The 17,887-nt window shown below is 49.4% G+C and overlaps 1 protein-coding gene across 1 annotated transcript in view; it reads right to left on the minus strand.

Annotated features, from left to right (window-relative positions):
- LOC119953642 (cyclic AMP-responsive element-binding protein 3-like protein 3) overlaps positions 1 to 13,647 on the minus strand; it is a 72,084-nt gene extending 58,437 nt beyond the window's left edge. Inside the window, exon 1 of the mRNA XM_038778115.1 lies at positions 13,389 to 13,647. Coding sequence (XP_038634043.1) covers positions 13,389 to 13,445 — 57 coding nt within the window. The 5' untranslated portion in view covers positions 13,446 to 13,647. The remainder of the gene's footprint in view (positions 1 to 13,388) is intronic.
- Positions 13,648 to 17,887: the final 4,240 nt, after the last annotated feature.

A 17,887-nucleotide genomic window follows, 5' to 3' on the forward strand; every position in this document is an offset into this window, starting at 1 on the left:
GGAAGACAAGATCAGGGTATTGAACTTGATCACCAACCATGATCATAATGAATGGCTTAGCAGTGTTGAAGGGTGGAATGGACACCTCCTGAGTTTATTTTCTATGTATTCACAGGGATATAATACCCATTGCTGTGCGTTATTTCCTGTAAAAACACAGCTGGAATCTATAGCTTGTGGATGTTGAAGGCCCTTTGGCATCTTCTGAAATACCATTCTCCATGCCACATTGACAGACACACTTGGCAAGTTAAATCCTATTGCTTAATCCCACAGCATAGAAGGCCATTCTGCCCACAATGCCTGTCCCAGTTCCCTGAAAGGCCTATCCAATTATTCTCACTCCCTGCTCTTTTCCCATAGCTCTGAAAAGTTTTCCATTCCAGGTTCCCAATTTGAAAGTTACCAGTGAATCTACCGCCACCATTTTCCACAGTGCACTCCAGATCATATCATAGAATCATAGAATTTACAGTGTAGAAGGAGGCCATTCGGCCCATCGAGTCTGCACCGGCCCTTACAAAGAGCACCCTACTCAAACCCACGTCTCTACCCTATCCCCGTAACCCAGTAACCCACACTTAACCTTTTTGGACACTAAGGGCAATTTAGCATGGCCAATCCACCTAACCCACACATCTTTGGACTGTGGGAACAAACAAGAGCACTCGGAAGAAACCCACGCAGACACGGGGAGAATGTGCAGACTCCGGACAGTGACCAAGTAGGAATCGAATTTGAGACTCTGGAGCTGTGAAGCAACTATGCTAACCACTGTGCTACCTTGCTACCCACTCTGCTCACTCTGTTAAAAAAATTCTCATCTCTCTCCTCATTCTTTTGACAAGTATCTTAAAATGTTCTTGGCCCATGTCCATAAATGAGCACCTCCAGCAAGGATTACTGAATCCCACACTGGCTAATTTCTTCAGTCTTTGTAGCCCTGCCTAGCCAAGGAGTAGGCCTGAGTCCATATGACTCAATATCACACCAAATAGCTATTGAAATCATCAAGGGTAATAAGAAGCAAGGTTTATGAAGGTGAGATTCACCTGAGTCTGTAACAAAGCAAATGCAGGTCTTTTCGATCTGCATTTGGCTGCTGATGAGCTCACCAATGAGTCTACAAACAGCCAATGACAGCCTCTAATCGGACAAGCTGGAAACAGCATGAAAGTAAGTCCTCAGAAGGTCAGGGAGAGGGCAGCACAGTGTTCCAGTGGGTTAGCCCTGCAGCCTCATGGAGCTGAGGTCCTAGGTTCAATCCCGGCTCTAGGTCACTGTCCATGTGGGGTTTGCACATTTTCCCCATGTTTGCATGGGTTTCGCCCCCACAACCCAAAGATGTGCAGGCTAGGTGGATTGGTCATACTAAAATTGTCCCTCAATTGGAAAAAATTACTTGTGTATTCTAAATTTTAAAAAATGGTCCAGGACACAGCAAGATTGAAAAAGAGAGCAGATGGCGGAACAAGGTAGGCAGCGTCCATGGGGAACAAGGGCAAGTTGCCATGGGGCAGGAGATAGTGGTGAAAGTGTGAGTTTGAGTGTGAGAGAGGGGGAGGTGAGTGTTCGACTGTGAATGTGAAAGTGTGTGATTGTGAGAGAGGTGAGAGTGTGTATGTGTATGTGTGAGAGAGGCACATAGAGAGTGGGAGTGAGTGTGTATGAGAGAGAGGAGTATGTGTGTGAAAGAGAATATGACTGTGTATGTTGTTACAACACCCTGGGCAAGTGTGCAGTCAATTCCAGCCCCACTGCTCCTGGAGTCACAACATAAAGGAATTAACCAATAATTCTTACACAAATACCTTACGTCTTTGGTCTGTGGATGCCCAATAATTACAGTCACCAGGTTTGTACGTTTAAACACAATTACTGTTTATTTATAACGAGAGCTACAATGAACAATGAAGCAAATACACCTGGTTAACTATTAACTAATTCCTAATTCCCCACTTTAACTTCCCCCCCCCCCCCCCCCCCCCCCCACCCCCACCCTCTACACACACAAGACAGACAAACACAGAGGGGTGGCAAGAGGTTGAAAAAAATAATAAGCAAAAGGAGAAAGAGTCTTTGTTTTAGATGCTGGTTTTTAGCACACCTTTCCTCACAGCAAGCTTGCAGGTTAACCTGTTTGTTTGCAGCCTGGAATGATCTTCTCTGTAGATTCATTCATCCAGATTCTCTGTAGTTTAGAAATGGAGCACTCACAGGCTTTCTGGAGAGAAATAGGACTCACGGGTTTTCTGGGGAAATACAGCACTCACAGCAAGTTTTCTGGAGAGAGATAGTCGGTTCTCCCTCTGTGCTGCCAGAATCAAAATTGAAACTGCTTAGGACTCTGAAAAGCATCCCACGGGAACATAATCCAATCATCACCTGTTACCAGACAAAGTATGGCCTTTTGGGCCAATTTATTGGCCACCAACAAATCAATCAAACTGAGTCTCAACCCATCTCTCTCACTGGTGCCAGCATGTCTGTGGTCTCCTGTTCAAACCAGCACAAGCTAGCAATGTGATCTCTCCGTGCCTTCTGGATTATTCTGCTTGAATTAAAGATACAGGCTGCTTGCCTTCAAGAGACATGTCCATTATTCATCAAAATAAAAATGGCAAAATAAATAAAAGGGGAAATAAGGGGAATAAATAGGAAAGACAGTGTGTATGAGAGACATATATATATATAGAGAGAGAGAGATGCGAGAGTATGAGTGTGTCTGTGTTTGTGTGGGAAAGAGAGGTGAGTGTGTGAGAGAGTGTGAGTATGCATGTGAGGGAGAGTGAGTTTGTGAGTGTGTCTGATATGAGAAACCAGCTCTCCTGTAGCGCTCCTAATATTGAAAGAATGTGATTAAAATAAATAGCATCATTCCTGCCATAAAAAATGACAAAAAGCTAAGACTTAAGTACTTTTGGGGCTTTTTATTTATAACAGATGTGTACATATACAAATAGAACAGATGTTTAGAAATTTATTCTTGTATGTTTGTGTCTTTTACGCAAAAACACTCAATCCTTCAACATAATAAGAATGTTTCTCATGGGTTCCGTCATTAGTCTTGGGAGGTCGAAAGGATTCTGTGGACAGAAAAGTTTCGGAAACCCTGATCTAACCTTTAAATAATTGGACCGCAACAGTACTAAATACGTCAAAATCAGCTACATCAATTGTTTCTTCTCATTTCCATCAGATTCAAGTTTTCTCCGACTGGTGACCAACTTCATACCATAACACTTAATTTGTGTTCTTTATCACTGGGGTGAAAAGAACACAAAAATGTTGCATTTTATTCCTTCTCGAGATGTGTGTATCATTGGCAAAATTAGCATTTTAGTACCTATTGCTAGTTGCCCTTCAGTATGTGTACCCAATTCAAAAGAGAGGTCAAGAGTCATTCACATTCATAAATAGGGAGGAATCCTCTGCTCTTGGTGGTGGCAAGCTTGGAGGCAGGAAGGGTAAGTAATTAGGTGGAATGGTGGCATACCAGAACCGCCTGCCACCTTCCCACCTCTACCTGAATTAAAATCTGGGTGGGAAGGGCTATGGTCAACATTTCCACCCCACCACCTATTGAGGCCCTTAAGTGGCTAATTAATGTCCACTTGAGGGCATCATCCCGCTACCGCTGGTAATAATCCCAGCAGCAGGTGGGCTTGTCAACTTGCAGAGTGCATGGCAGCTAAAACTACGCTGCTAGCTTGTCACTTCCTGGGAGGAAACCCATCGATCAAAGGCACTGGGATGGGAGCGTCCCTCTGAGAACCAACACCAGCCCTTGCTGCTGACCCCCTACACCCTTGTCCCCGTGACTTTAACCCTGGAAAACCATCCCACACTACATTGTTTACCTGTGGCCTGGGTTTCTTCAAGACCTTGGGGGCTCCAGTCCTGTCCTGGCAGCAGCCTCCACCTACCCAGTGGCACTGTTGAGCACAGAAGCTGCCGGGCTCTGGATGCCAACAGTTCTCTGCAGGCAAGACATTTGTCCCCAGGCTCTTGATTTCAGTGGAAGGCCCACCGATAGCCGATTGGCATGTTTGCCGTGTCTTCCCAAAAATAGGCATCATTGGTCTCTCACCGAGCTTCCAGCCAGCAGGCTGGCTCTCCTCAATACAACGCCTCAACAAGATTCCGTCTATACAGCCACATATCGGCCATATTGAATAAGCACAGCAGATTTCCAACCCTAAAGAGCTGAGAGTCTAGCAGTGTAACAGTCACATTTACTGATATCAGCTTTGTCATTTCCAGGCATTGTGAGAGATAGTTATTGCTCCCATTTATCTCACATGGGGAAGGATTTATCTGTGCTCTACTTGTAATATAATTTATAGCTTGCTCTTTATAAATGAGTTCAAGGTTTAGTTTCACATCAGATTGTATTATCCCTATTCAGGACTTCAATGGATTACTTACACCTGTCTTGTCTCAGTCCTTAATTTGTGACTACCTACCTCCTAATGACTCAGGAATCAATCCATTTTGTTCTGAAGTCCTGGGTTACGGGAATAGAGTGGAAGCGTCGTCTTAAGTAGGGTGCTCTTTCCAAGGGCTGGAGCAGACTCAATGGGCCGAATGGCCTCTTTCTGCTCTTTAAATTCTAAGTCAAACTGCCTTTCCAGTGCAAATGTAAACTAAATACTTTGGTCTCTGTGGGTGGGGTTGTGGTCAGCTGGAGCAGAAGATCCCGCCAGCGGGAACAGCCGGAAACTCCCACCCAAAATTGTCTCCAATGCAGTTTTGCAACTAATCTCGGGACCAATACACATGTATTCTTAATAGGTCTCCTCCCTATTATGGAGTTCAAATTTGAATCATAAAGCCTCCTGGCAACAGTTAAATAAAACTGCAGGATTATGGATCCAGGACACCCCTGGTCATTTACAAACTTGATGTCCTACTTGACCCTGAGCAGAGTTCCCAACTTCATATCCTCTCCATCACCAAGACTATTTCTTTCCAGACCGCCCATGTTTTTCCTCTTGTGCAGTGGTGTCTTGGGGATTCTTGGGTTCCTGCCCCCCCCCCCCCCCCCCCTCCCCCAAACAAACGCCATGATCATTTTGTTCACTTTGTGGAAAAAGGCCTTGGGGATTGAGATCGGTATAGATCTAAACAGAAAGAGGAACCTGGTCAGTAGGTTCATTTTGATCGTCTGCACTCTCCCCGCCAGGGAAAGCGGGAGCACATCCCCTCTCTGTAGGTCCTTTTAAACTTCCTCTGCCAGACTGGCCAAATTCCACTTGTGGATCCGTGTCCAGTCGTGGGCTCTCTGAACAGAAACAGAGATAGTGGGCATCCGTGCCAGGTGCTCCTGTGTAGTTGGAATTATTCAGAGCTTGTGGTGTTGGTCCAAATGCTCGCCTTGCGGGCATTATACTGGAGTTTCACTCACGAGTGAACCCCGTCCCCAACCCAAACCAAAGGTACTTCCATTCGACTTTGTCGAAGGCCTTTACTGCGTCCAGGGAGATGATCATCCCTCGTGTTCTCTCCCCAGATGGGGTTATTATTACATTCAACAGCCGCCTGATGTTCGTAGTTAGCTGCCTACTCTTAACAAAGACCGTCAGGTCCTCTGCGACCACCCCCAGTATGCAGTTCAACTATCTCTTGGCCAGAACTTTCACAAATATCTTCGCGTCTATGTGGAGCAGCGAAATGGGTCCATATGATCCACATTCCGTCAGGTCTTTGTTTTTTTTAGGTGTCAGCGACTATGGTAGTCACCACTGATGTATATATTGTATATGGAGGATGTCGGTGTAGGTGTTTTGTGGTAAGGCCCCTGTACTACAGGTACGGGGGTAGTTTCCTGCCTGCTGGCTCCGCCCAGTAGGCGGAGTATAAATATGTGTGCTCCCAGTACAGCAGCCACTTCACAGCTGCTGTAGGAGGTCACACATCTCAGTGTAATAAAGCCTCGATTGCATCCAACTCTCGTCTTTGTGTAATTGATCGTGCATCAATTTATTACACTAAGGTGTGTGGCCTCCTACAGCAGCTGGCAAAGCCCCACCGCAGCCCCCACTCTGGGACAATCCATCCTTCCCTTGCCCACACCCGAGGATGAAGAGGATTTTGACACGCTCCCAGAGCCACTGAAGACCAAACCGACACCGGAATCACCGCCAGCGCTGCGGCGCTCCCAAAGGCAGATCAAGGCTCCAGACTGACTGAATCTGTAACATGACCTGGACTTTTAAAACACCATCCCTCTGTACATAATTTTCCCCTCCACTCCGCTGGACTCAATTTTTTTTGCTCTCTGTACTTTGAAAAGTCTACCTGTATATAGTTCTCCACCACCCCCGCCGGACTCAATCTTAACAGGGGATGAATGTGGTAGTCACCACTGATGTATATATTGTATATAGAGGATGTCGGTGTAGGTGTTTTGTAGTAATGCCCTGTACTACAGGTATGGGGGTAGTTCCCTGCCTGCTGACTCCGCCCAGTAGGCGGAATATAAATATGTGTGCTCCCAGTACAGCAGGCACTTCGCCAGCTGCTGTAGGAGGCCACACATCTCAGTGTAATAAAGCCTTGATTGCATCCAACTCTCGTCTTTGTGTAATTGATCATCGATGTCGTAGCCTGTATTAGCGTAGGACGCAGGTTGATCCTTGCTAGCGAGTCTGCGAACATGTCTCGTAGATGCGGGGCCAGTGCTGGTGCGAATTTCTTATAGAAATCTGCCGGGGACCCGTCGGGTCCCAGTGCCTTCCCTGCCTGCATGGAGCTGATTCTCTCCATGATCTCTCCCAGACCTATTGGTGTTTCCAGCTCCCCCCATCTATCGTCACCCACGACTGGAATGTCCAGTCCATCGAGGAACCGTTTCATATCCGCGTCCCCGTCGACCTTTAGGGTCGCGAGGCCGCACACAGTAAGGAATGGTAGGGGCCCGCCGAATTTCAGTGTTAGGCTCTGGAGGTTGCACTGGAAGTCCAGGCCGAGTAGCAGGGCAGCGCAGAGGTTGGGGAGGATGTAGAGGCGGAAGGTGGGGGTTAGCAGTGGGGGGGGATAGACGACATGCCATCATTGCACATCCCCCCTTTCCGCAGCCAGGTGCCATTGGCTGCATGGTCGCACTGTTGCCAGCTGCCACATGGCCAGGCGGACACCCCCCCCTCCCCAGCACGCACCGTCCCCAAACCCACCCCCCCCCTCCTCCCTGGCACGCACCCTCCCCAACACCCCCCCCCCCCCCCTCCTCCCCGGCACGCACCCTCCCCAACACCCCCCCCCCCCCTCCTCCCCGGCATGCACCCTCCCCAGCCTCCCCCCCTCCTCCCCGGCATGCACCCTCCCCAACTCCACCCCTCTCCTCCCCAGTACGCACCCTCTCCATCACTCGCCCTCCCCGGCCCCCCGGCCCCTCCCCCTCAGCACGCACACTCCAACGGCTCCTGGGACCCCCACCATCTGCAGCCGTGCTGTCACTTCTCCGGTGGCCGCCCCAAGCCGACCCCTACCTCTGTGCTGGCCAGCGTCAACCAGCACGACTGGTTGACACTGGTAAATGGGTGGTTTGATTTACGTCAGCGGGACTTCGGCCCATCTGGCCCGGAGAATTGGGGTGACCCCGGGGCCTATTGCGTCGCGCCAGTCCTCGACATTCTCCGAGGCGCACGGAGCGATTCACGTCGACGGGATTTTTGGGAGGCCGGGTGAGATTTATGCCACTCCCCCCTGGCGGGTCAGAGAATCACGCCCCAGGTGTTTCAAGGATGCAAGACTGTGTGGAAGTGGTGTCCGTGGGCGGCATTCTCCGACCCCCCGCCGGGTTAGAAATTCGCCGGAGGGTGGCATGAATCCCGTCCCGCAGGTCGCCGAATTCTCCGGCGCCGGAGAATTGGCAGGGGCTAGAATCGCGCCGCGCCGGTCGGCGGCTGCTCGCAGCGGTCCCCCTGGCGATTCTCTGACCCACGATGGGCCGATGGGCCTAAGTCCCGCTAGTTCTATTCAAGTCACACCGCCGTAAATTGGACTAGGTCCCTTACCGGCGGGACCTGGCGGCGCGGGCGGGCTCCGGGGTCCTGGGGGGGCCGCGGGATGATCTGGCCCTGGGGGATGGCCCCACGGTGGCCTGGCCCGCGGTCGGGGCCCACCGATCCACGCCCCTTGGGGGCACTCTTTTCCTACGCGCCGGCCATGTAGGCCTCCACGATGGCCGGTGCGAAGGAGAACCCCCCTCCCCCTTTGCATTCGCGGGGATGACGTCAACAGCCGCTGACGCTCCGGTGCATGCGCGGACCCGCGCCGGCCGGCAGAGTCCCTTCGGCCCCAGCTGGCGCGGCACCAAAGGCCTCCCACGCCGGCCGGCGGGGCGCAAATCACTCCTGCGCCAGCCTAGACCCTGAAGGTGCGGAGAATTCCGCACCTTTGGCCGGCCCGACGCCGGTGTGGTTGACGCCACTCCGTCCCGCTGGGACCCCCCGCCCCACCGGTTATGGGAGAATCCCGTCCCGTATTCTCATTATAAAGTAGTTCATGGAGAGGAGAGGCCAATGAAAAGAGAGTATTTGAGAAGGGAAGCCTCAAGGTGATTTAGGGCAAGTAGGCCTGAGGCCTTGTGATTGTTAAAGGCAGTTTTGGCAATGCAAATTAATGTGCAGAGGAAGGTAAGGCTTAGCACCTCGAGACTAGATAGAAACAAAGGAATTGATATGCAGAAAGACCAAAGGCCATCTAGTTCACCTTTCAGGTGTGCCTATCCGGCACTGCTGGGTGCAGGCCCTCTGGGGAGCCCCATTGGGGTGTCTCCCTTATATGTGGGCGGGGCGGGGGGGAGTGGAGACTGTCGGGGGGTGCGGCGGCAGTGCCAGTGAGGGAAGAGAGTGCCCCATTGCCACCCGGGGTGGGAGGGGACAGGCAGTGGTCAGGTCACTTTGACGCTTGTGTGTGGGGGGAATTGTCCTTCTGCATGTGGGGGTTGGGGGTGCTCCGCTTGTCTGCCAGACGGCCCCCATCTCTGTGGTGGGGTCCCGATCCCGAATGGGCAAAATTCATGTAATTTTGAGATTTGGGCACTCTTTAAAAATAGCACCATGGTCACAGATGCCTGGCATTGCCGGTGTCTATAGGTCCCTCGCCCGTTTAATCTGGCGAGAAAAGGCATCTATGAAGCAGGCGACTTTCAGTTAGCTTTTCCTGTTTGATCGGGCACTCTGTGCAAATTTAGGAAAATTCCGCCCCATGTCTCAGATTACACATACACTCGAACCCAAACTGCCAAAGGTTACGGAAGTTTGGTGAAGTCAATGAAGAGGAACAATGAATTAGAGGAAAGCGATGAATGTGACACCGAGAGGGGGAGTAGAGGAGAGAGTATCACCTGTCAGTCATGTTTTTTTCCCAGTATCAACGGGAGTATAATCCATGTTTCTAGCAGAGCTTCTCCAGATATGGGAGCAACTTTGACACATTTTTTTAAAAAATTTAGATTACCCAATTATTTTTTCCAATTAAGGGGCAATTTAGCGTGGCCAATCCATCTACTCTGCACATTTTTGGGTTGTGGGGGCGAAACCCACGCAGACACGGGGAGAATGTGCAAACTCCACACGGACAGTGACCCAGAGCCGGGATCGAACCTGGGACCTCAGCGCCGTGAGGCGGTTGTGCTAACCACTAGGCCACCGTGCTGCCCAACTTTGACACATTTTGAAGAGGAGTAAAAGTTGTCAAGATGTCCTGTAACATTCCTCTCTCAATCAACACTACCAAAAGCACATTTAATGGCTGTTTATGGGGCTTTCCTCTGCTCAAAATGGGTACCACCTATACTTAAATAACAAGTCACTGCATTTGAATTTGAATAAATGTGAATCACTTTGAGATGTTTGAGAGAGGTGTGATGAGTTGCTGTATAAATGCATGTACTTCCTCTATGTAAGTGTTGGGAGGAGTGGGGTGTTATATTAGAAGATTCAGAAGAGCAAATAAGAAGAGTCTTGACAGAGGACACAAGCTTTACTTTCACGGCTTTACAATGCGAGAATTAAACCAGCCTGAGGAGAACAAGGAGTAATCATGTTCTGATCTGCCTGAAATTTTGAATTTGTAATTTATTCGGAATTAATCCGCCCCAACGTCTAATCATTTTATAAATGAGTAGAAACATGAATTCTGCTTCTGGCATATCAAGGCAGAACCAGAATATTTCTGGATCCAGGGCATTAAAAGCCAAAGTAATCAAAGCATTAATTTGAAACAGTGCCAAGTTCAAAAGTCTACTATGAGTTCCTGTTAAATTTTGAGCTTAAGTTTGTTCAAGAATTGTACAATATCTATAACAATTCTTGGAATTTCAAACTTACAAACTACTTCATCACTGGTTATATTATTGTTCCCAGTTTTTGCTCTTCCCATGCCGTTGGGTGGGGATATGTGGATAGGTGAGTGATAAGTCAGGTTTGAGACCAGCTGATAACAGTGCTGACTGAGATCAGTTATTCTAACCCCTGTGCCTCAGTACTAGGTGAAAGATCATCCACTTGAGCTGCAGCGTCCCCCAACTTGGGTGGGATTTACAACGGGTGTTGTAAAGCAGGGTTTGACCCAGCTGGACGCTGTCAGCTGAGAGACTGGTCCTCAGCATTCAGGAGGGCGGATTGTGTGAATTGGCTCGGAGTTAGTGGAAGGGGAAAGGGATAAGAGAGGCATGTGGAGCCTAGAGGCACATTCCTGCTCCACTTGGTCTACAATAAAGCCTTCGTAATAATACCTGAAAAGATTTATGATTTTGGGCTTCACCGGCTACAAATTGTGGGACTGGTGTTAAAATGGTGTGAGGGGCAGAATTACAACATTGGATACCGACTCTTATATTAATTCCTGTTCTATGTTCTATAAGGAGTGGGATAGCTTGATCTTTATCATAGCTTGATCATTCCCGGCCAATGCATCGCACCTCTTTTTGTGGGCAGCACGGTAGCATTGTGGATAGCACAATCGCTTCACAGCTCCAGGGTCCCAGGTTCGATTCCGGCTTGGGTCACTGTCTGTGCGGAGTCTGCACATCCTCCCCATGTGTGCATGGGTTTCCTCCGGGTGCTCCGGTTTTCTCCCACAGTCCAAAGATGTGCAAGTTAGGTGGATTGGACATGATAAATTGCCCTTAGTGTTCAAAATTGCCCTTAGTGTTGGGTGGGGTTACTGGGTTATGGGAATAGGGTGGAGGTGTTGACCTTGGGTAGGGTGCTCTTTCCAGGAGCCGGTGCAGACTCGATGGGCCTAATGGCCTCCTTCTGCACTGTAAATTCTATGATCTTGGTTTCGGACAAAGCTCGGCACAACATCGAGGGCCGAAGGGCCTGTTCTGTGCTGTACTGTTCTATGTTCTATGAGACCCCATTGAACCGTGTCAGTCACCGTGCCCACAACCAGAAACAGAGTGGCTAAAATGGCAGGGGGCATGAACCTGTCAGTAAGCACTGAATAGCGGCCAAGTGCCATCTTAAACACTACCCATATTAACAACAGGCCTTGCATTTCAGTATTTACATATTTTAGAAAATAAGCCAGGATTATTTTGCTATATTCGCACAAGAGTATCATAACAAGTTAAAGGCATTTGCCTTGGCTCAAACAGAGCATTCTAACATCTAAATCAGAAGTTGTGGATTGAAGCCCCAGACTGATGGCAAGATTTTCTGTACCCCCCCCCCCAAGACTGATGGAGAGATTTTCTGTACACCCGCTCCCCCAGACTGATGGAGAGATTTTCTGTACACCCCCCAGATGCCCCACCCCCCAGACTGATGGTGGGATTTTCTGCCCCCCCCCCCCCCCCCCCGACTGATGTCAGGATTTTCTGTACCCACCCCCCAGACACTCCCCCCTGCCACCCCCCCCCCCCCCCCCCCAGACTGATGCCGGAATTTTCTGCACCCCCCCCACCCCAACCCACCCCCGCCCACACAGACTGATGCCGCGATTTTTGGCCTTCCCCTTCCCAGACTGATGGTGGGATTTTCTGCCCCCCCCCCGACTGATGTCAGGATTTTCTGTACCCACCCCCCAGACACTCCCCCCTGCCACCCCCCCCCCCCCCCCCCCGCCCAGACTGATGCCGGAATTTTCTGCACCCCCCCCCCCCCCACCCCAACCCACCCCCGCCCACACAGACTGATGCCGCGATTTTTGGCCTTCCCCTTCCCAGACCGATGGTGGGATTTTTGCCCTTTCCGTTCCCAGACTGATGGCGGGATTTTTGCCCTTTCCCTTCCGACACTGATGGCGGGATTTTCGCCCTCTACACAGCGTGCGTTCTGGCAGAGGCGGTTCACCATGGCCGCTGGCTGGACCGTTCAGTCCAACCGGTGTCTATGGCGTTTTGTATGGCTCGCCCATCCTATCGCCAGGGAATACCCCATGTGGTGGCCGCCTTCGGCAGCACCGGAAGATTTCACCAGCAGGAAGGGCTGGAAAATCCTACCCGTAGACATATAAATCTCGGCTGAAAATGAGGGAGTACTGTGTTTCAGATGTAAACTTAACTGGATCTAAAATGGATGCAAACGATTCTATGATTTTGTTCAAAGGAAAGAAAATTCAAGCTCTCCAAATCTGTGATCTGGGTTTCTATCTGTTTTTTTACCTCTCGTTCACATCCCCCAACCAACATCATTAATATAGATTATCTGGCCATTATTGCTTTTTGTGAGACCTTGCCGCAAAAGCATTGTCTGTTGCATTTCCTAATAATAGATAGATTTCATAGAATTTACAGTGCAGAAGGAGGCCATTCGGCCCATCGGGTCTGCACCGGCTCTTGGAAAGAGCACCCTACCCAAGGTCAACACCTCCACCCTATCCCCATAACCCAGTAACCTCACCCAACACTAAGGGCAATTTTGGACACTAAGGGCAATTTTGCACGGCCAATCCACCTAACCTGCACATCTTTGGACTGTGGGGGGAAACCGGAGCACCCGGAGGAAACCCACGCACACACGGGGAGGATGTGCAGACTCCGCACAAACAGTGACCCAAGCCGGAATCGAACCTGGGACCCTGGAGCTGTGAAGCTATTGTGCTATCCACAATGCTACTGTGCTGCACAATAGTGCAATAGTGATTGAACTTCCTAAAGTACTTAATTGACTGTAAAATGTTGGGGGACATCGAGCTTTTGAAATGCTCTATTTTAGCGCACACCATTTTCTAACAGTGAAATTTGCGAAAGAAATGAACCCCAAGTTACTGTAACATCCACAAAGGTTGGAATCAGCCATCGAGTTCTAAGCTTGAAACCCTGTCTGAACTTTGTTCTGTTTTAGAGATCGTGTTTGAACAAAGCTGATAAGTAAATTCCAAAATGACTTAATTTGTTGAAAAAAAAACCTATTCAGTCAAAATATACATACCTTTCCCGTGACCAGCGTAATTTCCTGAAATTCTGGTGAAATTATTTTCCCTTCCATTTTCCTGGATCTCGAAAGTTTTTCGTTCCCATTCACTGGTGCACCCTCCCTGATGTGATCAGTGACTAAGTTGAAGTCGAACAAAGCAAAAATAGGTTCAGTCCTTGCGACATCAGCTGCCCATCTGATAGGCTGCGAACTGGCTGTTAACGAGGCCAATGTGCAAGGAAAGGCAGTGATTGCTATCAGAAGCCCGCACAGATTGTGGAGAGCACCAGGACGGACGGTCAGAATTGGCAGCCATGTAATAAATAGGGGAGGGTTCCTCAGCTGTACTTTTACTGTACCTTAAAACAAAGTACAGACTGTTAATCGGGGTGAACTTTAAACCATTTCAACTTACCAAAGAAAATACATGCTTCATTAATCACTTGAATATTGTATCACGATTGCAGCAGACATTCTTTATTAGCTTGATTGCTGATAACTCTCATTTATTGATGAAGTATGATAATAGGGCATTAGATTTTCGTTAGCCTGTCACTCATTAGTCATTTTCCTCTCAGGTAGCTCACACTGATCTATCATTTCACAGGAGGCAACGGTTCAACAGTATCTCACCCAAGTAGTCATTGCCATGTCAATACCAAACCTGATTGTTTCCTCCACCAGCATCCACACACAATCAATGCCTTTCGATAGGCACTGTAAGTCAATGGTGTCATTGGCTAATTCAGTGGAGGCTAAGAATCAAATCTGACGCTCTATGGTCTGTGTGGCCCGATATCAGACAATGTCACACATCAATCCACAGGCCGACCAAGAGATGGGAAAATAATAAGCCACAGTTTTTGCCCTTTGGTCTCCACATGATGCCATATGTATATTTAGATTTTGCCAGTTTATCTTTGTGACCAGTAACAACTATATGACGGGTAGCCATGCGTCTATCATTTGAGCTGGTAAGCATCATCTCTCCAGCTTTAAAACAGATCCAGAGACCGAGGATAAAATGGTCCTGTTATAGCACTCACGAGACCCACAGGGATGACACGATTGATCTCCTCATGGGACTAGTGGAATACAAGCTTCCCCACTGATGGGCGGAGGCCTATCAGCTGGGGTTCATGGAATCAACCCTTAAAATCCAGCCAGGATTGGGATTGGTATGATCGGTAGTCCCGGTCGGGACGTATGTGCTGTATGCTGTGCTGCGGCCTTTTCTTTTGGTTGGAAATAAACTTCCATTTTGAATCGCCTTTTTGGGTCTCCTGAGCTTTATAGGTCCCAAAAATGTACCAAATCTACCGCAAAGATTATATCAACATACAAAAATGATAGTCTTGAAGAGTGTACATATTACAGAGAAGGAGGTGCTGGAAGTCTCAAAGTGCATCAAGGTAGATAAATCCCCGGGACCTGATGAAATGTATCCCAGGAAGTTCTGGGAGACAAAGGAGGAAATTGCGGGGCCCGAGCAGTAATATTTGAATCGCCAACAGCCACAGGTGAGGTGCCTGAAGATTGGAGGGTAGCAAATGTTGTGCTTCTGTTTAAGAAGGGCCACAGGGAAAAGCCTGGGAACTACAGACCGGTGAGCCTAACATCTGTGGTGGGTAAGTTTGTTAGAGAGAGAGCGAGAGAGATAGGACCTACAGGCATTTAGAGAAACAAGGACTGGTTAGGAACAGTGAGTGGAAAATCACGTCTCACAAATTTGTGCCCCTTGGTTCTTGAATCTCCTGTGGTGATATGCCTATGGCTATGTCATAGATGGATGGTGTGTGACCTCCAACCAGCAGGTGGCAGTGCAGACACACCATGCAGTCTCAAGACCAAGGTCATGTGACCAGTGACTCTCATATAAGGGGAGACACATCTGGTCATCTTCAGAAGAAGTTTGCGAGGGTAATAAGACAGACAAGCGAATGGTCGGTGCTAGGCGCAGATTCCAGAAGATTAATAAGCAGACTCCATGATAATGTGCACTGTAACAGATTGTTATCTTACCACATGAGACTCAATAAAAATTCTGGTTTGGACAAGTCGAGGTGTTTGGTGGATTCCTGCGTAAGGTATAAAAGACCAAACACAACATCTCCAATCAGCGACAACAGTTTATCTTTATCTACCCTGTCCTTTCCTGTTAAAATCTTGAAGACTTCAATCAGATCATCCCTTAACCTTCTAAATTTTGGAGAAAACCGGCCTAATTAGTATAGGGTTGATTCTTCGCCCCTCCGCGCCACATTTCTGTTTCACCCTGCCGGCGGGATGTTCCGTCACGCTGGCTTATCAATGGGGTTTCCCATTGTGGGGCAGCCCCACGCCATCAGGAAACCCCAAGGCTTTCGGCAAAATGGAGCATTCCGCCAGCGGAGAATCCAGTCCATAATATCTCCCCATAACTTAATGCCTGAAGTTCATCCATCAAGCTTCCCTCACATTATTGATGTGAAGCATCATGGTTAAATTCTTCCTGCTCCCCCTGCAATGTAAACAAGAGGTGAAAAACCAGAGGGAAGCCCAGATCACAGATTTTGCAGGGTTAGCACAGAGAGATGTTTCTGTTGTCTAGTAAAACTGCTAAACTGCTCAGCTAGCATATGACAATTGATTCATTCATGGTTTCTGAGCATCTCTGGCAAGGCCAGCATTTAGGGCCCATCCTTAATTGCCTTTGAGAAGGTAAACTATCTTCTTGAACTGCTGTGATCCGTGAAGCTACTCTCACAATAGGTAGGCAGTTAGGATTTAGAACCAGCTGGGATGCAGAAGCAGCAATATAGTTCAAAGTCAAGATGGTTGATGCACGATCAATTGCACAAAGATGAGAGTTGAATACAACTGAAGCTTTATTACACTAAGATGTGTGGCCTCTTTCAGCAGCTGGCGAAATGGCTGCTGTATGGGGAGCACACATATTTATACTCCACCTACTGGGCGGAGCTAGCAGGCAGGGACTACTCCCGGACCTGCAGTACAGGGCCTTACCACACACCTCCTAATATATACAACAGTGGTGATTACCACATTCACCCCCTGTTAAAATTGAGTCCGACGGGGGTGGTGGAGAACAATATACAGAACATGTTTAGTATACACAGGCAAAAAAAAAATGTATTTATTTTTTTGACGTCCAGTTCAAGGTGCTTCAGGGTAGATCAACAGTCCTGAACCAATTACAGGTTTAGCTGGTCCGAGGCCTTGATGTGACGTTGGGAGCGACGCAGTGGTAGCAGCGATTCCGGTGGTGGTCTGATCCTCGGTGCCTCCGGGAGTATGCCGAAATCCTCTTCATCCTCGGGCGTGGGCAGGGGAAGGACGGATGGTCCTTGGGGGTGGGGGTGGGGGGGGGGGGGGAGGTGCTGCTGGGTGCGCGGGGGGAGGGGATGGTGGCGCCGGGCCGGAGGGGTGTATGTGTGTGGAACCTGCTGGTGCCAGGTCCCTGTGGGAGACAGTATCCTGGCGGCCGTCGGGGTATGCTACATAGGCGTACTGGGGTTAGCGTGGAGTAACTGCACCCTTTCCACCAACAGGTCCGCCTTGTGGAGTCGGACATGCTTACGGAGGAGTACGGATCTTGGAGCTGTGAGCCAAGTCGGGAGCCACACCCGGACTTCTGTGGACTTCCTGGGGAAGGCAAAGAGGCGTTCGTGGAGTGTGTCGTTAGCCGCAGTGCATAGGAGCAACCGAATGGAGTGCAGTGCATCGGGGAGGTCCTCCTGCCAGCGGGAGGCCGGGAGATTTCTCGACCGTAGGGCTAGCTGGACGGCCCTCCAGACCATCCTATTCTCCTTCTGCACCTTTTCCTTTCCGAGGGGGTTATAACCGGTCATCCTGCTGGAGGCGATACCCCTGCTGAGCAGGAACTGACGCAGCTCATCGCTCATGAATGAAGATCCCCTGTCACTGTGGATGTAGGCGGGGAAGCCGAACAGAGTAAAGATGGTGTTGCGGGCTTTGATGACGGTGGCAGACGTCATGTCGGGGCATGGGATGGCGAAGGGGAATCTGGAGTACTCATCGACCACACTGAGGTAATACGTGTTCCGGTCGGTGGAGGGGAGGGGCCCTTTGAAGTCCACGCTGAGGCGTTCAGAGGGGTGGGAGACCTTCACCAGGCATGCGCGGTCCGGCTGGTAGAAGTGCGGATTGCACTCCGCACAGACTTGGCAGTCCCTGGTGATTTTCCTGACTTCCTCAACGGAGTAGGGCCAATTGCGGGCCTTGATGAAGTGGTACAACCGTGTGACTCCCAGGTGACAAAGGTTGTCGTGCAGGGTCCGGAGTCGGTCTAATTGTGCGCTGGCACATGTACCTCGGGATAGGGTATCTGGGGGCTCGTTGAGCTTACCGGGGCAATACAAAATCTCATAGTTGTAGGTGGAGAGCTCGAACCTCCACCTCAAGATTTTACCGTTCTCGATCTTGCCCCGTTGTGCGTTGTTAAACATAAAGGCTACCGACCGTTGGTCAGTGAGGAGAGTGAATCTCCTGCC

This window comes from Scyliorhinus canicula, chromosome 18 (assembly GCF_902713615.1).
Source record: "Scyliorhinus canicula chromosome 18, sScyCan1.1, whole genome shotgun sequence".
NCBI classification, from domain to species: domain Eukaryota; kingdom Metazoa; phylum Chordata; class Chondrichthyes; order Carcharhiniformes; family Scyliorhinidae; genus Scyliorhinus; species Scyliorhinus canicula.